Raw genomic sequence first — 27,574 nt, 5'->3', positions numbered from 1 at the left:
AATTTATCTGAAGTCTTAATCTACAAGAAATAAATCCCATTTATATGCTTCTATGGTTTCACATATATTCCTTTATGGAGTTATTTATACAGCTGTTTTGTTTTTATATGTTTTAGAAGTGCACTAGCAGGTGGTTCCCTGAATGTTTTAACCTTTATTTGTCATATATTTAAGGTTTTACATGCTTCTCAGATGATAATGGGAGTACTAATTGTTGAAAGAAAATATGGATAGTGTTCATTCATTCATTATAGGGAAAAGGGGACCCCACACTTTCCCCCAACTTTTAGCAGTAAAACTTCTGTGTGCTAGCTTTTTGATATGGTTAGGCCATTTTTTTTATTGCATTCTCTTGCTAACCTTATATCTCAGACTTAGAGTTAGACCCCCCTTCCTTTGTTCCTTAGTTTTTAATTTTATTCACAGCATTTGTCTTTCTAGTCAGCAATAAATGTTGGTTGGGAAAGTTTTAGACTGTTACAATTCATGGTACAAGGGCGAAACACAAGCTGGGCCATGAACATAAATTCTATTGTTTTGCTGAGTAGATAAGGGAAAGATGTTGCTAAGCAATATGATAACTTTCTATTTCTGAGAAACTTGATCTTTCTTGTATGTCTAAAGCCCCCCCCCCCCCCCCAGCCTCACACGGTCGGTCGAGGTAGACTGTAAACTCTGCGACCAATGGCAGTTTGCCACAGAGTGAGGTAGGGATGACGTCGGTAAAGCTTTAAGATGCTGGGGCTTGGCTGAATTAGGCAGAGAAGGGCGTTGCTGTTTGCCCATCTCTCCACTTTCTGCAGAAGTGAAAATAAAGCTGTTTTCTCTAAACAAGAATGTTTCCAGCCTGGTAAATTGTTTGGGGTTCAGGGCTGAGGCCCAAAACCGGTTGACACTAATGACCAAATAACTAAAACTTCCTGATTTCGTTTACTTTTGCTAAGGGGCTTAGGTCTTTATGATCCATAATATTCTTTTAAAACTAAACTATTCTATTTCATACTATGGACTATGGCTAGTTTCATTATGTAGTCAATAGTTTCAATGAGCAAATATTTTTGTTTTTCTTAATGCAGCCTCTGATTACATACAGTGGCATTTATTTATATACTTTATATATTGTATATACTTTATATTTATATATTATATATTTATTTTCATTATATAATGAAAATTACATGAAATACATCTTCTGAAACATAAAGTAACCTGCTATTTGTTGGACTCTTATTCTGCTGTGCAGTTTTCTTGAGGAAAGAGAGCTTTCAGCTTCCCAAGTACCCACACAACACAGCCTCCAGTGGCAGCTTTAAACTGGAGATCAATTTATGATCTTTGGTGCCTGCCTGAGAAATAATGTTCATTCGATGCTGCCAGCAAGCAAATACAAAAAAGCAGGAAAATGTTATACTGCTGAAATTGGCTTCTGAACAGCTATCATGGGCTGATTTATTTTTTTAAAGAAACAAAAATAATGGTATGGAAAAAAGCCTTATTAGGGATGGGGAAAAGATACTTACATGAAAAAAGAAATTCACTAGCAGCTAGAGCATAATTTCAAAAAAAAAAAGATTGATATTTCTTCTACTTTGTCATAGGAAGAGCGTATAAATAACCAGAAAACCTAAACAGCACATTGCTCTGATGTTGATGGTCCAGGCTGGCCCAATCTTGTCATATCTCATCAACTAAGCAGGTTCAGTCCTGATTAGTACTTGGACCACCAAACAAGTCCAGAGTTGCTACGCAGAGGCAGGCAATTGTAAACTACCTGTGAATGTCTCTTGCCTTGTAAACTCCATGGGGTCAGCATAAGTTAGCTGCGACTGGAGAGCCCTTTCCACCACTAAACAGCCTATTCATACTAAACTATTCACTCAGGAATGCCACAGCATAAGAGAAAATACATAAAGAGATTTTTTTTAAAAAAAACGGCAACAAAGAACCATACATCTAAAAAGATACATGCCAAACAAAAAGGGAAGGCTGGACTTCATATTACCACCCAAGTATCACCCTTAGTCAGACTGATAACAAGAATTAAGATTTTCACAAACTGAGATCAAATAATGGATATTTCACAAATTCATTCATCCTTACCTGACTCAAGCTGCTATTCACTGTTCCTGGGGAAATGAGTTTTTCCTAGCAACTAATGCCTTTAATTTTACTGTACTGACTCTCCATTCCCCTATCAAGAAGACTATATGGGAAAATAAATAGTCAGTTCTCCCAACAATCCTGGCCACTGCCTCACATGAACTGAGAATCTAAATGAGAGTTATGATGGACTATGTATGGAAAACATAGGTTACAACAGCCTGCTGTTATGTGGGGCAAAGAAACGAATTCAAATGCAGAGATAGTAGGCAGGTAAGAGGTGATGAACTTTTAACCCTTCTGCTTCTCCACGTACCTCTACCCTCTCTCTGACCACTGCTTTTCTCATGGACAGACACCAAAACCAGAATAATCTAGGCTAAGGGCACTTTCACACACACTAAATAACACACTTTGAATCCACTTCCAATGTGTTTTGCAAGTGGATTTTACTGTGTGAAATAGCAAAATCCACTTGCAAACGGTAGCTGAAGTGGACTGAAACTGCATTTATTTAGCATATGTGAAAGCAGCCTAAGAGAAAAACAGTCGGGGGGGGGGGGTTGTAGAAAAAGTCCAGCAGGAACTCATTTGCATATTAGGCCACAAACCCTGACACCAAGCCAGCCGGAACTGCATTCCTGTGCGTTACTGCTCAAAAAGGGGGGGGGGCTCAGTTCAGTAATCCAGCTTGTACATTGCTTCTCCTCTTCAAAAAACCCCACCAACCCACTTTACAGCTGTTCACTACCAACCATGTTCTAATGTATGCAAAATATGCTGGGGTTCCATGGTAGACATTTTAACAAGGACAGGTCTTTGAAGAGTTTTTGTCATGATCCTAGGCCTAGTGCAGTCTGCAAGCTCCAGAATAGCAGCCAGGCCTACACTGATCCCTTCTGTTTCTCTGATTGGGTGGGCAGAAGTTTTGAAGGGAAAACTTGCCCAGTGACATAAAGAGGGGTGGGACCTGGGAGGAAACAACAAAAGGACTAGCTAGAGAGGGAAGTAGGTTCTCTCTGGAAAGACTGAGCTGGAGAGAGACTGCAGCAGGAGAGTTCCCTCATCCAAAGAGGCATGAGTGAGTTGGAAGCAGAAGGAAACGTGTAGTTAGTTGCATCAGGGCTTTTGTTTTCTACGTATCACCTTTACCATTTTTCCCTTTTCCACTATTGCACTATTAAAAACCACTTATTTGCTCTTAAGCACTAACAATAAAATTATTATTGTTATACTGCCTAGGTCCTCATGTCTCTTTGGTCATGGGCAGATGTTTGTTAAGAAGGGAAACACAGGGGGTTCGGTGGGTGCTCTGGGCCCTCCCAGACAGACCCATATTAGAATAGTGGCAGTTTGCAGAGCCCCACCCCCAGTCCCCTGCTTGTGACAACTCTCTTCACAGGTTACAGTGGACAAACATTCATCCTGTCTGTATATGGGTAAGAAAGAGCCAACATGCATTAACTTTACAAATGAAACCAGGTTTGTATCACACATTTGGCTGTACATACATGATTGTAACACAAGGGTTACGCAGTGCACGTATAAAGGAAAATTGAGTATATGTGTTCACTGTAACTGCTGAACAGGGCTACTTCAGAAATCTTTACTAACTGCAAATAAAAAATATACCAGTCCATGAAATATACATATTCTACGAATACTTGTTTCTCTATCACAGCACAATTTTTAAAATCTTATACTTACCTCTGCCAACACCACAATCAGGATAAGTTCTGTTTTTGAGTCTGGAAAAAGTGCATTTACTTGGGGTGACATGCCAATCAGGACACAATTGGTAACTACCGATATGACAGACATTGCTTCAAAAGCAAGCTGAAAAAGAAGTTAAACGCTTTCAGTAATAGTTTGACTGTTTTATTAGTTTCAAGATCTTAAAGATTCCTGATTTTCTTGTCTTACATTCAGAAGTGCAAAGGGCTCCAAGGTTAGATTGGTATCTGCATGAAATCTGCCAATAGATCATCGGGGGGGGGGGGGGGGGGGACAAACAGTCACAAGGAAATTACCATGCTGCACTTTTCTTACTTTACCTGTCAGATAAAAATACTAGGTCCCAATTAACAAAACTTCAAATGAAATAACTATGGTGTGACCCATTACATATCTAGCCAAAAAGTTTTAAAAGTTACCACAATGAAGCTTCACAACAAAATGATTGATGGATACTCCTTCAATAATTTCTTAGCCTCCCTACTAGAAGCAAGAATTGCTATAAACCAGGGCTTTTTTTGTAGCAGGAACTCCTTTGCGTATTAGGCTATACCTCCCTGATGTAGCCAATCCTCCAAGAGTTTACAGAGTTCTTATTTCAGGGGCTACAGTAAGCTCTTGGAGGATTGGCTACATCGGGGGGGTGTAGCCTAATATGCGAAGGAGTTCCTTCTACAAAAAAAGGCTCTGGCTATAACAGCAATCCGTCTAAAGATATTAAGATTGAGACTACAGTGCAGATAACTAGGAGGAGATAGATCAAGAAAATGCAGTTAATGAAGGAACTACCACAATCATGCAAGTCTGCATGGTTTCACCAGTATAAGAGATCTCAGTGGGATGCCACCTCCATCTGAAGACTTATCTTCTCAACTTCCAGAGAGAATAGCTTGTCCATCAGGATGCTATTGTAAGCCCTGCAAAGGTCTGGAATTTCCTCTTTCATGTACTGAGTGGTGAGAAAAAAGAACAACTCACCCAGTCTAGGGCCAAGAAATCCTCTGCTGTCAGACAAAGCAGTACTAGCCATTTCATTACACTTACATCCCACTTTTTTCAGTCACGAAAATTAAGGTGGTTTTACTTGGGATTCCTACGTATTCTCCCATCCATGCACTGACCATTCCCAGCCCCTTAACACAAAACAGGAATCTGAGAGATTCATAACATTTTATTTCAGCATATATTTCCTTTCCTTGGAGAACTATGATTTTCAGATCACTCTGTTTCTGATGTGAAAGTCACAATTTCCAATAAGAGAACTTCAGAGGCACACTTCAGTATAAAACTGCTGAAGCCGGATTTGTTAAGAGTTTTCATCCCTCCTCCCAGGCTTAGGATTTCTCTCATTACAACTATAAATGGTCTTAACTATCTTCCACCAGTGGGTGAAGACTTTTTTGAAATATTTGGCATACACCCATAACTCTCAATAGCCCTCCTCCCTGGTTTTGGTGCCAGGTGTGTTTATATGCTTTTGCTAAATTACTTTATACTTTGTTTTAAATATTATTTTAATGTTGAAATGTTTTGTTTGATGTTTGCTGCCTTAAGGGCTTTATTTGGAAATGAGAACTGGACAATGCTGCTATGGGACACATAATGGAACTTAATGAATTGTGATAAAGCACACTTGAGTCTAAGCACAACAACATTGTCTTGTCTCTTTTTCTTGCTTGTAATTTTCCCTTGTTCTTCCTTCCTCATCAGAACTTCTCAGCTTACAATAATCTGTTTATTTATCAGGATATTTGTCTGCTTCTTTAGCTCACAAAGTTAAAACAATTAAAAGTTACTACCAAAATAGATACCAAACCATGCAGCAGCACAGTTTAAAATATCTCAAAAACCAACAGCATAAAAATGATAGGGATATAACAGCAAGCTGTCTATTAGCAATAATACAGCATAAAAATCCTAAAACCACAGTGATTAAAAATATGCAAAAAAGAGCAGTTATAATAAAATGAGGCTAGACCAAAACCAAGGCATCTGAAGGATGGCATGCTCTGCCATATGGTGTTCTGAAGGAAAGGCATTCCATAAATGAGGTGCCACCACTAAACAAGTTCCATCTAAGTGCCAACCACATACCACTCTGATAGAGCAAACAAACAGAAGGGATACACATGGCAAAGTTCGAGCCAATTTTTATAACTAGTGAGCAGGGTGATATGAAAAAGTTGTTCCTTCCTCAATTACTTCAGGCCATGTCTGTTTCAAGTCTTAGAAGTTGTTTTTGTTTTGTTTAAACACTTTGGATTTTGCCAGAAGAAGGCTGCTAAGCAATGAAAGTATTTTGGTACTGGGAAAACATGTTCTTTATAACTCACACCCATTAATAACCTGGCTGTCATTTGAAACTTCTGTTCAAAAGCAGCAACATACAGTATCCTAACCTGGAAGTGACCAGATAAGACAAAACTGTAGTCATATTGTTCTTCTCAGGGAAAGACCACAGCCATTAAACCAAGTTGGTTGGTAACTGGCACTACATGCTTCCACTTGACACTTATCCAGGATTTCCACTGCAGAAACAGAACTGAGTGCCATCAGCATACTGGTAACACAACTCAAAATCTCTAGACAATCTATCAGTCATTTAATGGAAATGCTGAACAGTATGGAAGACAAGAATGAACCCTGTGGGATTCCACAGGAAAGGTACCACAGAATTAAGCAACTATTCCTCAGAGCCACTTTCTGGAATCAATCAGCCAGAAAGAAATGGATCATGATACTCCAATCTCCAAAGAAGCCAACCAATTGAGAATAACATGATCAACAGAATTAAAAGCCACCAGGGGATATACTGTTATTACTCCTCTATGGCTTTAAGAAGCAAGAAGGTTTTTGTATTCTCCAAGGGGAAGAGATGAAAAATACAAACAATAAACTTAAATACATTACCTGCCATACACCAATATTTGCTGTGGGCTCTGCAAATGGTCGTTTAAAGATGCGGCACATTTTTAAGGCATCCGAATACATCTCTGTGATGTTGTTTAACACTGCAAAAACAGCTGCTAGGGGATAGACGCATGAAAAAAGACTCACATAGCCAAACTGCAAAAATAGCTCCAAATAGTCATCAAAAGTACCCTGGAAGAAGAGAGAATACTTTGCCCATCAATATGCACTTGTGGTGATCCTAGCTTCTATGGATTTTTCTAACTTTAATGAGGAAGTTTAAAGTAGAGAATACAGCTGTAAAACGGACTGTGTAAGATTAAAGTGAGAAGGGTGTAGATAGCAACTGCTGTTTTAATTTCTCAAATGCCCTTATCTGAAGTTTAATGAATTCTTCTTATGTATCCACCCCACAAACATTAGAGAAGCCACTCATTCATTTATTTATTTACTAAACTGACACCCTATTTTTCTCACCTTTGGGGGCCCAAAGTGGCATTTTTCTCCTCTCCATTTTAAGAGTGAAAGAATAATGACAGGACATGTTCTGCTACCTAAACAGACAGTGTATGCACTCCATGGAAACAGTGAGTTGAATTCTATGAGACTCTGGCTTGATCCAATATGTTCTTAAATGTAAGGCATATCTTCAAATTCCACTCATAATGCAAATAGTTTATATATATATATATATATATATATATATATATATATATATATATATATATATATATATATATATATATATATATATATATATATATATATATATATATATATATATATAATTGATGGTTACTGAAAATCTGATTATTAATACTTTTCAGCTGTAATAAATTTAAGGGTCTAACACAGCAGAAGCATTAGTCAGCTTACCAAGTAGGTATCCATTTCTTTTTCCAGATTAACTTGCTCAAATACAGACAAGTCAGTATCTATTTTTAATGACTTCACCCTTTTTTTAACCCTCTTGTTTCGTCTCTTTTGGAGACAGTAAGGGAGTATGGCTTCTACACATTGATTAAGGATTTGTGAAGTTATCAGCAAAGTTGCCAAGCTCTAAAAAAAATAATAATAAAGAAAAGTCATTTAACACAACAGCATAAGTCTTTAATCGGTATTATAACTAAAGAGGAAATAAACAAGACTAATACTACAAATATAGTAATATATCAAGCTGGATCTAGCTTTGGGGTCGAGAGACATACAGCAGTAGCCACAAAAGCACCTGTGGAGAAAGACTGTAATTTTCCTAGGTAGAGGGTGCAGGGAGGGGAGAGGAGATAGAAAGCTGAAATAAGATCACTTCCCCTACAGAAAATGGCTACCTTGAGGCACATACTCCATGGTATACCTTAAAACAACCAGGCCAGGCCAAAAAAGACAGATCACGCCACAAGCACACACTGAGGCTAAACACCTGAAGGCTGAATAGGACAGGAAAAGGTGGCAACAACACACTGCAGATGAAAGGAATGCTGAGCTTCAGCATCTGCGTGATTTTCATCATGCTATGATGCCACAGCAAATTGTCACTGAATGCCCAAGGCCAGGGTACTCGCCCAGAGCCTTTTTCTAGAGCCCGTTATATTTTTTCAACAAAGGGCCTTGTTCCTAGTAAATGCATAAAGTGTCACATTTGCTAGATAAGCTTCAAGAACTATGATGGAATTTAAACATTTATATTCTGTAAACTCTCCAACAAAATTGGCTACTAAGGAAGCTTACAAATGTAAATAAAAATGAAACTGCTAAAAAAATTGGAAAACCCAGCAAAACCAGTTCAAAAATTGGACTGAACAGCAAATATATATAACACACATACAACAAAACAAATTACAGTGTATTAAATAGATAGTATGAACAACAGTAGAAATACCAGTAGAGAAAGAAAAATACAAAATCAACAGATTCCTGAGACAACTGAACATCTTCATCTGGTGCATAAGTCTTAAAGACTTGATATCAGGTAGAACAAATTTTGAGTCCAGTAGCACCTTTTAAGACCAACAAAAGTGTATTCAAGGTCGGAGCTTTCATGTGCAGCCACACAAACATAGGGAAGGCATTTTATAATTGGAGTGCCAGAGCCAAGAAGACCCTGTCACTTTGTCCATCTCACCTCAGACTATAGAGGGCAATAAAAGCAGAGCCTCCAAAGTAGATCACAATCACAGAAAACGTAAGCTGCTCTTATTAAAACCAGGAATGAGTGCAAAATATATATGAACACTTCCCAGGGAAGAATGTTAAATAAACAAAGAGTTTATACAACAAATGCAGGTCACATACAACAGAAACAAAAGTGTACTAAAGTACTTTGTGCAATAAAACCCAATTGTCTTTGAATAATGTACTAGATAGATAGATAGATAGATAGATAGATAGATAGATAGATAGATAGATAGATAGATAGATAGATAGATAGATAGATAGATAGATAGATGAATTTATTGTCATTGTTCTCAACAAAAAGAGAGCAACGAAATGAGAGCAACGAAATGAGGTGCTCTTCCACAAACATACCAACACATCAAACACACATATTCATAAACCATTTAAATACATCTGAAACCATTAAACCATTTAAACCATTAAAACCATTTAAATACATCTAAAACGGATAAACATTCATAAAACCATTAAAACCATTTAAACCATTAAATAAACATTCATAAAACCATTAAACATTCATAAAACCATTAAAACCATTTAAACCATTAAATACATCTAAAACAGATAATCCTTCATAACCCTGCATTTAACCTAACCACAGCACTTGGATAGAAACTGTCCTTAAATCTGTTTGTCCTAGCCTTCAACACTCTATATCGTCTACCTGACGGTAAGATCTCAAAAAGCAAATGGCCCAGATGTGTATGGTCCCTTAGGATCATTTGTATCTTCCTTTTACATGCCATATTATACAGATCCACCAATGAGGGGAGAGAACATCCACAAATCTTTTGTGCTCTTCTCGTCACTCTTTGGAGCACCCTTCTCTCTGCTTCCGTGCAGCTCCCAAACCACGCGCAGAGGCAATAAGATAAAATGCTCTCAATGGAACTACGATAAAAGGCAACCAGCAGACTCCCTGACAGTTGTAGTGATCTTAAGAGTCTTAAGTAGTATAGTCGTTGCTGGGCCTTTTTCTCTAGAGCTAAAGTATTTGCCCCCCATGTTAGATCCTGTTTCATGGTAATTCCCAGAAACTTCCATTCTGTCACCTGTTCTACCATAACACCATCAATAAACAACGGCTGGGTGTCCAAACTACTCTTCCTGTAATCCACTATAATTTCCTTCGTCTTATTTATATTTAAAATAAGATTATTTACTTTACACCAAAGGGACAGCTGTTGAACTTCCCTCCTGTACTACCATGTGGAGAAATGGAAACGTAATTCTACACACTTGTGGGTAGTTACTATATTGTTCTAAAGCTACATTGAAAACCTCTTCAGTCAAGGAGGATATAACTATTAATATAAAATATAAATAATGAATGAATGCAATAAATGTCAAAGGGAGCGGATAAGCAGTGTGCTTTAAGTATAGCAAACTAGAAAACTACTGTTTCGGACACGGAACAAAGCTATCAAATGATGTGAGGAATGGTTTAAATTAAATATTAAGAAAAACTACAATAACACTTCAGCACTAGTAAAAACTATCCAGAATTTGTCTATCAACAATTATTCAGTATGCACCTGATTCCTACTGATGTCACTGTTAGGAATTATTGGAGAAACTAAAATAATCAGCTGAAATCCATATAAGAGTATAATTATGCAAATAGTCACACATCCTGTAGTTATTAGGACTTTTCAGAAACTCTCTTTTTATCTACAGAAATACATCTAAGTCTCTTTTCATAATACTCACCTGTCTCAAAAGTTTCATATCAAGCATGACAAAAGCGATGTAGAATAAAGAGGCAAAACAGTTAAAAAAGTTGAACTGTAAAAGACAAAACACAGTATTTAAATAGTATCAGTAATCTAGTTCAGGAATGGACAAGGTGAGGTCCAGGTGACATATTCAACCCAGAAAGGTTTTGCTTCTAGCCCATGCAGCCTGTGCTGCCACCATGTGGCAATTCACTTACTAACCAGTCACTGGAAAAAGCTCTGATGAGCTGGCTCTTATCAGCAGATCTCACATTGCCAGGATGCATCTAATTAATTTTTTTCTAAACAGTTTTCAATATTTAGGTACTTTTTGTTTAAATAATCTTCAGAATTAAACTTGATAGCTCAATATCTTTTATAGTCTGCTCAATATCTGTCTTTAGGGTTCAAAGAGAGAACAAGATCTAAAGGGGTATCTAGAAAGAACCCAAACACCCAGTTCATGTACACTATTCTAATTTACTTTGAAGAAGCATGTGCATAATCAGAACTTGATGCATTGCATCTTAGTCTAGACCAAAAGGGTTGTTCAATAGCTGACACAGCACCTATTGCCTGAAGAGGCATTTTAAAACTAATCCAATGAATAATCCCAACCGATGTTATGGTTAATCCCCAATGACAAATCTCATATTCAGGCTGCAGTCCTCAGAAGGACATCTCACTGAACAAAGTGGAATTACTGATGACCAAATATCCAAAGAGTGGGTTTACGACTGCCAAATGCTAGATACAATCCTCTATGAAAATTTCAAGCTAAACCGTGTTGCAAACTGAGTTATACAAGAAAGAAGTTATAGACGTCCCTATGCACAAGCAGAAAACACTTTGCTTCGACAAACTGCTCATCATTATCCTTCACATACAAGAACATCTCCACATCACACGGCCCTCTAGAATAGCTCTGGGCAGAATCAAGGGACTACAGCCAGGGACAAACTGGCAACCCCTCCCTCTCAAAAAAACCTCTCAAGCCCCAGATGCAATTTCTGATCATGTAGTTATGTTTGGTCCCAAGCAAATATTCTTTGATCTCTCTCTCTCATTTAGCTGAGAAATGTACAAGACTCAGCTCAAGACATAATTCAAGTATTTTCAACTATACTTACCACCAAGACTTTCAGAACTAGGTGATTCTGATATGAAGATTCCAATCTATGGTTTTCTGTAATTTAATAAGAAACCCCAATCAATGCAAGACACATCAGCCTGAGACACTTTAGGCAGCACTTCAAGCCTTGGTGCAAGCAAGACATTTTCTTTATCCAAATACAACAAATGTGTTTAAAACATAATCTTAAAGATGTGCTGTATCTAAAATTAAAAGTGCTACTTGTTATACATACATATATGGCTGCATTCAGACCACATCCCTAAAACTACAAAATACCAATAACACTAAATAAATATTAAATATTGGACATACACTCTTAATAGGTTCATTGAAATCAAGTGTAGTTTAGCTGCTGTGGGAACCTTCCAGCAACACCACTACACAGATCCCCCTGAAAAAGCATAGGTGAAATGTGTAGGGGTTTTCAAGTTTAACAAACATATTTTTCCCACTGTACTAATCTATTTTTGCCTTTTCTTTTTTCTGGTTATTGATGCAGCTGTCTCTTTTAGGCTCACCAAAATGACCAATGTATCTTCATTATTATTTTTTTTTAGCTTTCTACCCAAGACTATCTTTCCTGCTCAATTTATTTCAAATCCCATTAGTGTATCAAAACTGTAACAGTGGAAGACATTTGGGGGTTTTGCATTAAGACCATTGCTCTCTTTACTATCATGTTTTGGAACAGTAAGATCTCAATACTGTGCCAGTATTGCGAAATGCACCCCTTCCTTTGAACATGTTATTTTGTTACGCAGTCCTATATCAAAGAATACATTAAATGCTTCTTGCATGCCATCAGGCCTAGCTATTCATAAAGCATCCTGACATCAGCAGTCTGCAAAGACAGTTCCAGTTATTAAATGAATCAGATGGTCTACCAAGACCACAATAAAATATAGAAAATTTAATTTTACAGTGCCGCTGGACTCCTGTTTAATTTTGCTGTAACAAACAAACATGGCTACCCCCTAATATCAGAACTACTATTTTGGGATTTTCAACATGTTTTAATCCAGATCATACATCAAGGATTTTTCTCTTATTGCTGTCACAGCCCAATAAACATTGTGAAAACAATGGTAATATGCATAGCCTATTCGGCACAGCCTTTCCTTTTTTTTTTTAGTTTGGACTTTGCTGGATTAGTGTGTTTCCTTCATTATAGTAAATAAAACTGAGCTGCATATGAGCTGCTCATATCTATATGAGCTGCAAAAACATGAGCTGAAGAATCAGAAACAAGCCATGGGCTTATATATCCTTCTTTTTGCCACCTGAACACCTTCAGTTTGCAGTTCAGCACTAACTATAATTTGCTAGGCTGGCAAACTATGGGTAGCACTATTAGTTCAAACCGAAACTGGTATCTGTGCACAAGAGAGATAGAATGGAGTTAAAAATTGAGTTTGTTTTCATCAAACAGGTAGAAGTTTGTGTAGTCTCCCTATCACTAGACTTTTCAATATCAGCCCCAGTGGCTAACTGGGGGTCAAATTTTACTTTGTAATTAAACCTATATTGGACTAGTCTACTCACTTAATGATCTCTATAACTAGGTCCAATATTTAACTTTTATTCCCTCCTTCCACTGGATTCAAACAAGTGTTTTAGTCTCACAATGATTACATCAGTCTGAGAAATTAACTTGTTTAAGACAGTGAACTTCATACCCGAGTGAGAATCTGAACTTGTTTCTCATGCACAACAGCACCCTAAATGAACATGCATCTATTTACACACTTTGATTTAAGGCAGCATGAAATAATTTCTCCCCAGAAAATATTAAAATTCTCTGTTTTCAGTATCTGACCTGTTTTGAGGATTCCTGTTTTCTAAATAAATGTAGGTATCTTTTAAGCATACTATTTATTTAATTTATTTCACTATTATCCAACTTTTCATTCAGGGAGGTTCTTGTTTTTATCCTCGAGTATTTATACTTAGAACTTATCTATGCAGGATGATGAATTTAGCTTGCATCTTCAAGTACTTGAAGGGTTGTCATATAGAGGATGGTGCAGCATTGCTTTCTGTGGCCCCAAAAGGTAGGACCAGAACCAACAGGTTGAAATTAAATCAAAAGAGTTTCCGGCTCAACATTAGAAAGAACTTCCTGACAGTTAGAGCGGTTCCTCAGTGGAACAGGCTTCCTCAGGAGGTGGTGAGCTCTCCTTCTTTGGAAGTGAGAGCCAGTTTGGTGTAGTGGATAAGTGCGCAGACTCTTATCTGGGAGAATCGGGTTTGATTCCCCACTCCTCCACTTGCACCTGCTGAGATGGCCTTGGGTCAGCCATAGCTGTCATAGAAGCTGTCCTTGAAAGGGCAGCTGCTATAAAAGCACTCTCAGCCCCACCTACCTCACAGGGTGTTTGTTGTGGGGGGGGGGGAAGGTAGAGGAGGTTGTGACCGCTCTGAGATACTGAGATTCAGAGTATAGGGTGGGATATAAATCCAAAATCATCATCATCATCATCATCTTAAACAGAAGCTGGATGGTCTTCTGACAGCAATGCAGATCCTGTGGATTTTGGGGGGCTGGTATTTGTGAGTTTCCTGCATTGTGCAGGGGGTTGGACTAGATGACCCTGGAGCTTCCTTCCAACTCTATGATGCTATGAGTATCCAAGACTGAATCTCCTAGCGGGTAACTGAAGTGCAGCCATAAGATGTTTGTGAGCTGTTCTGGTGTTTTAACTCTTCCATTTTGTGCTATTTCCCTGGGAAAACTATCATCCACTAACCACTGAGCTGCATTAGGGGAGGAAAGTCTGGTACAATAGCCATGGTCAGTCCTTTCAAAGTCTAATAATGACTGGAGGAAAGAAGCCATGAAATCTTGGGGAATATAAAACAGAAAGTGCACAATCACACACACCATGACACAAACTCTCACCACAGTTGCTACTGCTAAAATTATACACTGGAAGATCTATTCACAGATCTTCCCAAACCAAGTGTAGCTTGATCCCAAGAGATCGTGACTAGTCTAAGAGCATCTAGGGAGCCTGGTGACTGAGCGACTATTTGAATTTAGGTCTCCCTAACCTCAGTCCATTGTACCATACTGGCTCTTAGAGCTATTTGATCTAAAACTTTAGTGCAGTTTGCTCATTCACATTTCCATTATTTTCTGAGATGAAATGTTAGGCCCAATGTGCTGAGTTTTTGTTATTAAAACTGGAAGTCAAGAATGGGGCTGAAAATTCTTAAATGATCTGCACAAGCGCAAATAGTTTCTCTCCATCAAAATAAACTAATAATTCTATAAATATCCAAAACATTAAAATTCTATTAAACTTTTTTTCCTTAATAATTTTAGGATCAATACACACTACTGAAGGTGGACTACAACTAGGAAATACACGTCCTTTTGTGATTCACCTAGATTTACAGAAACACCAATTGGCAGAGGACTTTATTACTTTTTATGGCTATCCAGATCAAATGGCCAAGCCGCACTGATTTACCATGTGATCAGTCTGCATACTTAATCAACAAACTGCTTGTATTTCAGCCCACAATACCTGATCCCCTCATCTGATGAAGTGTGCTTAGACAGCACACGAAAGCTTACGTTCTGAATAAAACTTGCTGGTCTTAAAGGTACAACTTGACTCCTGCTTTGTTCAACTACTTCAGACCAACATGGCTGCCCGCTTGGATCTATCTACTGAAGAGATAGTAATCAACCTACATCTTCCATCAACTTGATGTGTATTATAGTTCACATAAATAAAGACACTTCTGTCATGTCAGATGGTTTGCGATACCTAAGAAACCACATGATGGTTCAAATAGTAATGCAATTCCACCACAAAAAAGTAAAAGGATAAAGGAAAATGAGAGGCATATCTTACCCCATGAAGTTAAGAACTCTGCAGCATATTGATAGAGGCGATTGAGAACTTCAATCACAACAGCATAAATTATGCTAGGCACATATAACAACAAGTTGCTTAAATCAGATTGGTTCTCTTCGTTATATAAATATGCTTGGTTTTCCAACTCAAAGTAAATCATCATGACGTAAAGCGAGATGTAGAGGCAAAGGCACACGAATGGCAAGGAAACTAAATAAATTCGTAACTGTCTTTTAAAGCTGGAGTACACTGGCTCCTCTCTCCCAGTCACAGGGTTGATGCCCAGAACCCCATGAAACCCTGGCCTGGGTTCTTCAAACTGTCGTTTCATCAACAGCGTCCCCCACCTGTAGGCCATCACAGCACAGCAACGCTTCCAAACTTCAAGGATAACTGTAGACCAAAGCAGATTGAAGGTTGCAAAAATCACGTACTTGTCATAATCTTCCCATGCAAAGAAATAATACGGAATCCCAATAACAGCCATTGGAATCAAGGCAAATGTGAAATACTCCAAAAAGGCAAAATAGAAAGATAGCGTTTCACCAAAATATTTGCGAATTTCATCTGTTAAAAAAAAGAGAGAGTGATCATAATTAGAAAATACACCAGACCAGATTATATATTGGGAGGGATTTATTAGATACTACTTAAAAAATACTATTAAGTTCTAGAGCCTCAATGCATAATGATTTACAATTCCTACCTCATGTTTTTAAGGATGCTGAAAATGCTGATTTACAGCATACCAAAGAATGCATGCTAGAGTCACTTAACACAGTCATGTGGCCAGCCCCAAGGCCTGAGACCATGCTAAGCAGTTTTTTTCATGCCAACACAAACCACGGAAAGGAATGTTTTACTGCTGCTGATATAGGTAGAATGCTAGGAGACATTAACTGATTATTATGATATGAAACAGCTGCCAGGCACAGATGATTTCAAGAAGCCCACATCTGTATGGCTGTGAGAGCTGGACCATAAGGAAGGCCGAGCGCAGAAGAATAGATGCTTTTGAGATGTGGTGCTGGGGAAGACTCTTGAGAGTCCCTTGGACTGCAAGAAGATCAAATCAGTCAGTCCTAAGGGAAATCAACCCAGACTGTTCACTGGAAGGTCAGATGCTGAAGCTCAAATACTTTGGCTACCAAATGAGAAGGGAGCACTCCCTGGAGAAGACCCTGATGCTGGGGAAGACAGAAGGCAAAAGAAGAAGGAGACGGCAAAAGATGAGATGGCTGAACAGTGTTACTGATGTAACAAACACGAATTTGAGCAGACATCAGAAGATGGTGGAAGACAGGAGGGCCTGGCATGACTTTGTCCATGGGGTCGCAAAGAGTCGGACTCGACTGTGCAACTGAACAACAACATCTGCCCAACTCAGTATTTTTCTGAAGAATGAACTGACTTAGTCTGCAAATGTGAAGTGCCTATTTTGTATTAGCTGACACTCAGTATGTGATCTTCACTGGTATAAACTAAAAATTTATTTATTTATAAGATTTCTATCCAGCCCTCCCTGCCAAAGCAGGCTCAGGGCAGCTCACAGGTATGAAGACACTTACTTAAAACATTTAAAACAGGTATAGGCATTAAAGCAGTAAAAACATTAAAACAGTACAAGGTGCTATATCAAAATGATCTGAACATGCTGATATATTTGGCGTTGGCGGAAAGCACCATATCTATTTAATATCTTTATGGCCGTTACATCCAGGTGTTCCATATGATAAAATGCTATAATGAGAAAGACTAATCATCAGATTTGAGAACAGGAAGGAATTTTCCTGCAGGTCTTACTGGCTGGTGACTTCTGGTTTTGTTTCCCAGTCCCCTTGAGCATGTAGCTTGACTTGTTTATATAGAGTCAACTCAAACTATTTACTGGAAAAGCACCTTACCTATTTTCCCATTGTGGCACACTGAGGATCTGATAGTTTTTATCAGGTGTGGCCAAACAGGAAGGAAGGAAGGAAGGAAGGAAGGAAGGAAGGAAGGAAGGAAGGAAGGGAGGGAGGGAGGGAGGGAGGGAGGGAGGGAGGGAGAGGTGGAAAGAAAGCTACTTTAACTTTAAATGCATTCTCCAAGCTGCTGGCTGGTTTGACTTGGAGAAGTGATTTAAAGAGAAAAATGCCTTTGCCAAGCCAGCCAATGGGGCGGTGGGGGCTTTGAGAGCCACACAATATGTGTGTCTATATAGCCTATAATTCATAAATTTATCCTCATGTTACAATCACAGGCCACAATGAGTTAGGAACAGAGAGCACATCACATCAAATAGCTCAAGATGTTTGATCTTTTCATATCATTGCCACTGATAATAGCACTAACTTACCTAAAGGCTGGTACCTGATTTTCAGTTGGCCATACCATATGTGTCCAAGTTTCTTTAATTCTTCAGTGTCATGAAGTGGAAAAATATGAACTAAGATACCATTGGTCAGAAGCCTTCGCACTGAAGAAGGAAAAAGACGAACGGTTCTTCTAAATGATCTTATACAAAGCCAGCCAAATTGCTTTTAAATGAAATTGTAAATCTTTAACTATTAATGGACACTGTAGCCCCAATATCATTCCCTCAAATAAGCCTACACTGGGTAAAAGGACTTTGCGTAAGCATGAGAACTATTTACTCACAATGTTTATCCCAAAAGATACATAGGCATATCCTATATTCTTCTTTTCATTGCTCTGGCTCTAGAACCTTACCAATAACAAATTTTTGACATTACTTTTTTAAGCATAGGTACTCCTGTGTGTGCTATGTCAGAACTGGCCTTTTCTTGCTGTGAGAGCACCACGTGCATGCACTGAATGGTGGGACCAAGCAGCATTTAAGCATTTAGCAAACCCACAAGCTCTCCTAGAAAATCAGGTAACTGAAAGATGTTCAGAAAGCTCTTATTAGTTGTGTATAAGAGATTAGATTCAGCTAGATGGTTCTGGATGAGGAACTGTAACTACAAAAAGTTCATCTATGAAAACTGTTCCAAACAGCACCAGATGTCTAAATATCTCCTGCAGCTAACCGAAAACCACATGCTAATCTTCACATATCCCCCCAAAGTATTATTGCAATTAAAAACTGCCAAACATAGTTACTTACTAATTGATTTTCCAGGATAAAGTTTTGCCTGCGGGTAGCCAGGGATCATTTTTTCATCTTTGGCTCTCAGGTTTTCAAGTTCATGTTTGATGATGTACTGACACTCTGCCATTGTAAGGAAATCGTGATTGTCCTCTAAACAAAGAAAGAAGTGGCATGGTTGAAAGTTGCCTTGTCTTGAGATCATGGAAGTGCAAAGAATAAACAAAGGATGAAGATCCTTAACAAAGTACCTACTACTGCCTTTATGATTTTGTTTGGTTATGCCAATATCATTTCAGTGATTCCTTTAATATTACTATAATAAAATTTGGAAAAATTTAAAAATACCAAATTATTTTATTTACTTCATTTATACTCCACCTTTCTCCCCAGTAAAGATCTAAAAGTGGCTTATATTTTCCTTCTAGTTTACACAACTAGTCTTCACAACAGCACTGTGAAGTAGACTTGATTGAGATATGTTTGAAGACATTTAGAGGAGACCCTAACATTCGCCATTAAATAAAATTGCACCTCTACTAAACTCTGTATTTCAATATGCAACATTAAATAATGAAAACTTCTGTTAATGATTACAAAAAAGTAACAACTTCATGAAATTTCACTTGAATCATATTGAGTCACATGCCATCAGCAGAAGTCGAAAGTTCAGCATTCAAAAACAAAACTCTGTGATAGGTTATGCCATAAGAATGGTTGTACCACCTAAATAGCAGAACATAACAATTTCACAGATTCTTGAAGAATTATTTACCTGCAAAATTTTTGAATGTTTTTCTACTGCTGTATGTAAAGGCTCTCATTGTATGATCATTACATTCTTTCACTAGTCCCACTGTTTCAGCTCCCAGAAGTAGCCTCAAGTTAGATGCTCCAACAAGATATATGTTCTGGTTCCCATCTATTTTTTTCCCATCTTCTACAAAAGGTTTAATTAAAAGTTGGGCTCCTTCAAAACAAGGCAACAAAAGAAACAAATGCATATATTTAAAGTGCATTATACTTATTACATAACTTGCAGGAGACCTGCAAGGACGGGGGGGGGGGGGGCTCATTTTCCTCTGTTTCCCTTCCCCCAGTATTTATTATTTCCTTTCCACAGCACAGCCCATAGCTCCTCCCCTCTTGCTGCTTCCTTCTCCTCTTCCTATCCACTGGCCATTCTACCTTTATCTGCTCCACTCTCTTCAGTGTTCCCTCTCCCAGCAGCCTCTCCCTAGGAAAACTGTGTCTACTGGCACAGCAACAGCTTCTGCTGGGCCAGGCACCACTGCTGGGCCCAGCTGTTTTGTCCAAGTCTACATCTGCTCCCCACCTTCCTGTTTTGCTTTACAAAAGCCAAGTCTTGAAAGGCTCAGCAGTACTTTCGTGGTCACATAGCAACTTCCAAAATAGTCACTGAGAGTTCAGTAGGCATTTTTTTCTTAAAGCTACAGGTGTTGTTTCTAATCTTAATCCCCAATGCATTTTTAAAAATTTCAGACTGCTTTGCAAATATGTGGCTTCCATCAGGTTTGTAGAGAAATCCTTCCTCCCTGATCTATTGATCTACACTCCAAGGTCTAGTTCAAAATTAGATATATGATTAACTAGCCACACACATTGTATATGTGTAAAGTGCCATCAAGTCACAGTTGACTTATGCCACCCTATGAAGGGGCTTGCAAGGCAAGTGAGAAACAGAAATGGTTTGCCGCTACATTCCTCTGCAGAGTCTACACACATTGCTCTGGTTCAAATCAAAGCATTCACAAATGAAGAATCTTCCCACAAAAAGTTTACCATGTAGATTTAGAAATAATCTTAAGAAAAGAAGAACTGCAGCCTGTGTGCCTTTTTGTCCACACATATCCTGCAAGTTTAAGAATCACATTCCTGGTTTATTTTTATTAAAAACAGTGTTTGCACATTTTCATGTAAGATTTAGCCAACCTTTTAAAAATGAAAATAGGTGGCAAACTTATTATGTGAAACAGCAGCAGCATATATTTCACAACTGATAAAATATTGTTTTGCACTTCCCTAAATGTTAGAAATCTTCATGAGTTTCACAAAATTAGTTCCTATGTAAGGGAAACAGTACCGAAGGCTTGTGGTACTTTGTGATGTCTGTTTATAAATGTACAAGCCAAAAAGGGACAATAGAGAGATAAGCCAATAACAGTAATAGGACCTTTCCACATGGAACAGGCTGGTGTGGTTTCCCTGTTGCTGCTGCATCTACCAACATAGCAAAGCAGCAATGGGGCTTCTACATGCTTACCCCTGCATTTTCCTGGATGCAAAACCTCCAGGCAGCAGCCACCCCCACTCCATGGAGTTTCTTCAGGAGTTTTTTTAAATTGGCAACTTATATTTTTATAATGTTGTAACTATGTGATCACAAAGTTGCAGCTGACTTATGCTACCCCACCTTTCAGGGAGTATCTCTGCAACAAAAAGGGCTAGAGTCACCTTTTTAAAATGAAAGCTAAGAATTCTGATAATGGGATATATACTCAAGTGCCAATTTAAAAAAAACAAACAGGTCCCTGGTAGCAGAAAAAACCACAATGGGGGCTATGTGCATGACAGTGAGAAAATCTGAACTTTTCTGACCACATGGCAGCTATCCAGACATTGCTGTAATCTTTCCCAAAGCTTCACAGTAAAACAGGTTTGAGAAAAATTGGAGAATAGCTGACGACAACCTGAGTAGTATACAAATGTCCCATGATGCTGTTTGGAAGTGTGTGTATGGGGTGGGGTTAAACTACTTCCCACCATCATTAGTCTCAAAATAACATCAGTTCCCAAAAGTGGCAAAACTCAGATTATTTTTTCCTTTGCTGGCTAAATCAGAAACTATTTCCTTTCTACTGTTCCTACAATCCCTGCACCTTATCACGGATCAGTAGTTTTATATTTCAAAACAGACATTTTCATTTCAGTCACTCTTTTTAAATCATTTTTTCCTTTTGCTGCTTAAAAAAGGAATGCTATTCTAATCTATTGCCTTCTAGTAAAGTGAATATTCTAATCTATTGCCTTCTAGTAAAGTTAAATTAAATAACAGCTTTTACAAACAAAGCATTTAATAAAACTTGGGAATACTCACCTCCATTTTTCTTCTTCTCCACAATCTTTTTTGTCAGCCATTCTTTGGTTTCATCTCTGGTGTTTTTTGCAAGCTCGATGACCACCAAAGGTTTGAAATTAGCCTCAAACGTGTCATATGCAGACCAGCTTACCTTCATCTTTTGAGCTACTGGCTTACCAAAAAGTAAAAAGAGGAAAGCAGCTTTGCAACTTGTAGCAAGAGCATGTCAAAGGATGGGCTGTGTTCACTACCCCCACCATACCCTGTTATAACACCTTCCTGTTTCTGGTAAAAGCAGCATTTCATTTTCAACCTAGATTACATATTTCCAGTATTTCCACATCATTCTAGACTATCAGTTACAAGGACAGTGTTAAAGTCCAATTGTTAAAATGTTAACATTATTGCTGAACATTTTTAAAGCCTGTATTAACTTTTTATTTGAAAAAAACAATTTTATTTAAAGCAAATGTTTGATCAAGTCAAACAAAAATCCTACTAAGCAATCCTGATTCAGTTTAACTATTTTTTGCAAAACAGAAAAGGTATTTTTTTAAAAAAAAGCTTATACTTCTCAATCCAATCCTGGAGCAAGATAACTGTACTGGTGCAGCAGTTGATGCTTTCCATACTCAGCATTTGTGTGCCAGCATAGGACAGCAAGCACGCCATAAGTGAATCACTTGTCCTCACTCTCTGTCCACCACTGTAATGGAGATGCTGTCTAAATCAAATTTACATTCTAGCAATTAGTTAATATTTGCAAAAAGCTTCATATAATAGACCAGGATCCAGATAGACTATGAACCAAAGATGCAATGTGTGGGCACTCAGAATAGTCACTTGTGCGGACATATCTTTGTTTTTGATGAATCAATTTTTTTTTTTTAATTCCATTCAAGAAATATATAAGTACACAAAAATAAAAATTAAGGGCATGAAAAAGTATAGTATCATAATTTACTTTATTCAAACTATTTTACCGACTTCTGAATAAATATTATTATACCACTTTCCTGTTTCCAAGCACATAAAAGCTGTTAATATTATATCTTTGTCACGTATATGTATTTAGTATACATTTTGTTCTGAGATTTTACCTACCCTTCAATGCCTCCTAACAACAACTGTATCCTGAAATTTCAGTAATTTCCACTACCAAAGACTCAAACTGCTTTCCAGCATTTAGAGCAGCATATTTGTTTGAATACAAAAAGTGATGCACCAAAAACCAAAGGCAGCACTGACAGTTGTCTCCTGCACATGCATACCATGGCTTTGGATCTTATCTTTTGCATTGTTACTGGTACCTCTTGGGAATAACAACATGATTTGTTGTGTAGAGGGTTGCCACATGAATGTAAACTTACTTTACATTTTTTCTATTTGCAGAATCAATCACTGTATCTTACCACAGGCCTTGCTAAATTGTCTTTGGCTCTAGAAGCCCCCCCCCCCCACCAAATAAGAGATAGACTTGTTTTCCAGTCTATATTTTCCATGGTACCTACCACTCCACTAAACAAAGTTTATTAATTTAATGTATTTGTTAAAATATTTATACCCCACATTTCCTTTCAGCTCAGGTTTGAAGCCTTCTTCCATTGGAGGAAGAGCCACAAATTGGAGGAAGCTTCCATAGGCTTGAGAAGGCTACTTGGAAGATGGATGGATCCATCCACTTCATTATACATCCATGTCAGACTATTGGTCTAACCTAGTATCATCTACTGCTCTAATTGGCAGTGCATTTCCAAGGCTTCAGGATATTTCAGAGAGTTAGCTGGGTTGGATCTGCAGTAGAAGAGCTAGATTAAATTCCATTAGCATCTTAGAGACCAACAATTTTTTGCCATCTTCTGGGCATAGAGTATGTGTCACTGGGTGTGTATGTGGGGGGAGGGGAGGTATTTGTGAATTTCTTGTATTGTGGAGGGGTTTGGACCAGATGACTCTGGTGGTCCCTTCCAGCTCTTTGATTCTACTATTCTGTTTTGGGGTACAAGGTTTCTACTATTCTATTTTGGGGTATAAGCTTTCTGATGAAGAGAGCTCTGACTTGTGAAAGCTCATACTCCAAAAATCAGTTTGGTGTAGTGGTTAAGTGTCTGGACTCTTATCTGAGAGAACCAGGTTTGATTCCCCACTCCTCCACTTGCACCTGCTGGAATGGCCTTGGGTCAGCCATAGCTCTGGCAGAGGTTGTCCTTGAAAGGGCAGCCGCTGTGAGAGCCCTCTCCAGCCCCACCCACCTCACAGGGTGTTTGTTGTGGGGGAGGGAGATTGTGAGCCGCTCTGAGACTCTTCGGAGTGGAGGGCGGGATATAAATCCAATATCTTCTTCTTCTTCTATCTTCTTCTTGTTGCTGGCTCAGGTGCTACTAGGAAGACTACAAGCTACAGATTCTGAAACCTAAGGAGCAATAACTAAAAATAATAATAATAATGCAAGTTGTTTCTCTGGGTACAATGAGCTTAATTCCATCACTTCCTGCAAGCCTTTCACGATGCAAATTATTTAACTAAGAAAATCTTTTTATTACCAAAGAACTACCACCACCCATCAATCATTAAAAGACAGGCAGGCTTGAACCTGGTATGTCTTCCCATGCCCCTTTTTTTAAAAAAAGAAAATGCTGCTCTGTATATACCTTTTATACATATCAAAATTCCAGCCTTAGCTACAAAAAGGTGCTTTTGATGACACACTGCATCACCAATATTTTAAAAGTGCAATGCTTTTAGTTGATAAGGCCGTGCTCACATGATCAAAAGAACCCCCAGTTTCCACACACACACCACATTAGAAGTATTCACACATACATGGACTAAAGGGCACTTCATTTCTTAATGAGTTTTATACAAAAGGAACACTAGCGGGTAGGGGACCCATAAAACACATTGTATGGTACTGCCATACATGGAAACATTTGTTACCTAGGTACTGTTCAACTAGTTGTGATACTTTAGGCTGGAGCCTACTTCAGCTGTTTTGAGTGGATCCTCCCCACATGTAAGATATATTGCAGTGAAAGCTTCCAAAATCCAGTCCAGAAATGCTTACGCCAGAATAAAATGTTGCTAGTCTTTTATGATACCACAAGACATCTGCTTATTCTTGCTACAACAGACTAGCAGCTACCGCTCTGGAAATATTTTACTTGCAAGTTTCATACACAGCAGCATTTTGCCTAGGTGGGGTCAGGAAAGAAGCAACACGGAAGGGAGGAATAATAGGATAGGATCATTAAGTGGGAGTTCTTGAGGAGACAGAGCTGATATCTTCGGTGGCCTCCACTGACAGCTCGGTCCACAATCTCCTGTGTATTTAGCTTTCGTTTGAAGGCCCCAACTCCCCAACCCCGCCCCCAAATCTGCATCTTTGCTACTTGGTTTAGGCGTGGATTCACGCATTGAATCAGCAAACCTAGCAACAAACAGCTGCAGTCCGCTCTGGCTCCATGACAAGTTAAACTTTGTAATGGATGCGTGCTTTCAAACACAGCTTTTGCTCCATCCACGTTTGCGTTTTTTGGTGCGCACCTAAGAATTGTAATCTGCAAAGGGGGGTTGAGAGGAAGTACCCTTCAGGCAACACCAAAATTTGTTGCATTTGCCGGGTTCCTCTCTGGCTCACATCCACGTTCGTGCTCTGAAGCAACCGTTAATCCCTGTCAAGGATGCACGAAAACTCCTCGCCAGCGCAGCAGTACTTGACTCGCTAGAACAGCTGAGAGAAGAACTCAGCTCGCACCAAACCGTTCGTCCGTTTTCCATATATAGCGTGAAGAAGAAATCTGGAAAGCGCTCGCCACCCCTGAATGGGACAGAGAGAACCCGGGAAGAGCAAAACGGAATTCGGGAGGTGGACCTTCAGCTGAGAGCAGCCCAAACTCCACGCCTAAGCCAAGTAGCAAAGATGCAAGGGGGGGGGGGGGGCTTCAAACGAAAGCTAAATAAACAGGCGGCTGTGGACTGAGCTGCCAATGGAGGCCCCCGAAGATATCAGCTCCCTCCCCTCAAAAACTCCCCCTTAGTGATCCCATTATTATTCCCCCCCCCCTTCCGTGTCGCTTCCTTCCTAACCCCGCCTAGTCATTCCGTATTGGCTTCAGATTCCCTCCTTTTCAGGGGCCGCAGGAAGGTAAAAGGAAAGACTCCTCCTCTCAGGGAGGAGGGAAAGGGGGCTTCTTTTTGTTCTCACCCCAACCCCGCTGCGCTCCCACCCTGCCTCCCACACTCACCCTTTTTTGTCTCTCTTCTCTACGTCCTCAGGGGGAGGATATGTAGAGAGCAGAGCAGGCAGGCGCCAACGGGCGGAGCCGCTCAAGCCACGAGACGGCGACTGCGCATGACAAGAGGCGGAGCTCCACTCATAGCCCCCCGCCCCTTCGGTGGCGAGTGGCGGCTTAACAGAGATGGCGTCTTGATTGGAGGCGGTGGGGGTCTTTCGCTGGCAGCGTGGCTCAATTCTGTGCGTTGCTATGATTACAGGCAGTGGCGTGGAAGTCAGCAGGGGTATAATTAAGAAAACAGACACTCCGTGGCTTTCTTAGACCATTCGGGGATCCGCAGCACAAGCTTATGCAGAGTTTTCTTAGTTGACGCCCTTTGGAAGTCACTGTGGAGTCTTGAGCTGAGAATTTTGCAATTTTTGTATACTAAACATGTTTGGAATATTGGAGTCGGCTTCATGGGGAAAATGAGCTTGATTAATTCCAACACACGGTTGGAAACAGAATTCTAGTTATAAAAGCACAGAAAAATTTAGCATGTAGTATTGGAGTCACTGACCCAGTGCCTTTCAAATCAAAAGAAAGACACAGTGAGAATATTTAGTATTTGGGAAGGCGATCGTTAATGTATTAAGAATATAGGAATCTGATATAGGAAATACAAACTAAAGTGTGTGGGGGAAGTTAATTTCAAACTCTTGTTGCTAAAATTTAAGCAAGACAATATTCAGAAATAAGTTTAAATTCAGATACTGAAAACCTTGGGCAGTGTTCCATATTCCTTTTATTATAATCAGGGCATCCTGTAGCACGTTAGAGGACTTAACATGACAGATTTAACCAACATAGAAAAATCCAGGGACATTACCATCAACTAGTGCTATTGTTAATGGTCTTTGTATTTTCTGTGATTATACCAAGAATTTACATAATTATGCCTCACCCTTCCAACATTTCATTGCCCTTTGAACCCAGCTGTTTACAGCTTTGTGTTCTTGCTCTACCATAGTATTTGCCTAGTGATGACCCACTATATGCTTCTAACAATGTATGTTCTTGCCCACAAAAGTTTATACTAGAATAAAAACATGACACCTTTTCATTTTTGCTGCAACGGACTAGAGCAGCTACCCTTTGGAATCATTCTCATCAGTGGCGGACTGGGTCTAAAAATACTGGTTGCCAAGAGGCATAGGGAGCCCACCCACAACTATAAGGCTATCATTTAATTTGTATAAGAAATAAATAAAATTTTCAAAAAATACATAAGTGGGGGAAAGGCACAATTAAAACTTTTGCAAAATAAATATGTATTTTAGTAATTACAGTGTACATATATTGTACATATTACTGGCAGTATACAGTAGATACTAAATGTAAATACAGATTGCATTTTCTCCAGGGGAGCTGATCTCTGCCAGCTGGAGATCAGTTGTACAAGAGGGAGATCCCCAGGCCCCACCTGGAGGCTGGCAACCCTAAACACAATGCAAATTTTAGTTGCATTCCAGTA

At 38.9% G+C, this 27,574-nt stretch overlaps 1 protein-coding gene across 3 annotated transcripts in view; it reads right to left on the bottom strand.

The window, feature by feature from the left end:
• The window catches only part of ANO10 (anoctamin 10), a 96,224-nt gene extending 70,131 nt beyond the window's left edge, over positions 1 to 26,093 (bottom strand). For all 3 annotated transcript variants that reach the window (XM_060248845.1, XM_060248846.1, XM_060248847.1), the window contains exons 1-11: positions 26,071 to 26,093; positions 21,845 to 21,991; positions 19,502 to 19,696; positions 18,745 to 18,879; positions 17,974 to 18,093; positions 15,633 to 16,202; positions 11,765 to 11,820; positions 10,630 to 10,704; positions 7,621 to 7,803; positions 6,745 to 6,936; positions 3,808 to 3,936 (exon numbers count right to left, since the gene is read on the bottom strand). In XM_060248845.1, coding sequence (XP_060104828.1) covers positions 3,808 to 3,936; positions 6,745 to 6,936; positions 7,621 to 7,803; positions 10,630 to 10,704; positions 11,765 to 11,820; positions 15,633 to 16,202; positions 17,974 to 18,093; positions 18,745 to 18,879; positions 19,502 to 19,696; positions 21,845 to 21,983 — 1,794 coding nt within the window. In that variant the 5' untranslated portion in view covers positions 21,984 to 21,991; positions 26,071 to 26,093. The remainder of the gene's footprint in view (positions 1 to 3,807; positions 3,937 to 6,744; positions 6,937 to 7,620; positions 7,804 to 10,629; positions 10,705 to 11,764; positions 11,821 to 15,632; positions 16,203 to 17,973; positions 18,094 to 18,744; positions 18,880 to 19,501; positions 19,697 to 21,844; positions 21,992 to 26,070) is intronic.
• Between the last annotated feature and the right edge of the window lie 1,481 nt (positions 26,094 to 27,574).

This window comes from Heteronotia binoei, chromosome 10 (genome assembly GCF_032191835.1).
Source record: "Heteronotia binoei isolate CCM8104 ecotype False Entrance Well chromosome 10, APGP_CSIRO_Hbin_v1, whole genome shotgun sequence".
Lineage (NCBI taxonomy): Eukaryota > Metazoa > Chordata > Lepidosauria > Squamata > Gekkonidae > Heteronotia > Heteronotia binoei.
The sequence above is the reverse complement of the archived record's forward strand: the minus strand, read 5'-3'. Positions and strand labels throughout refer to the sequence as shown.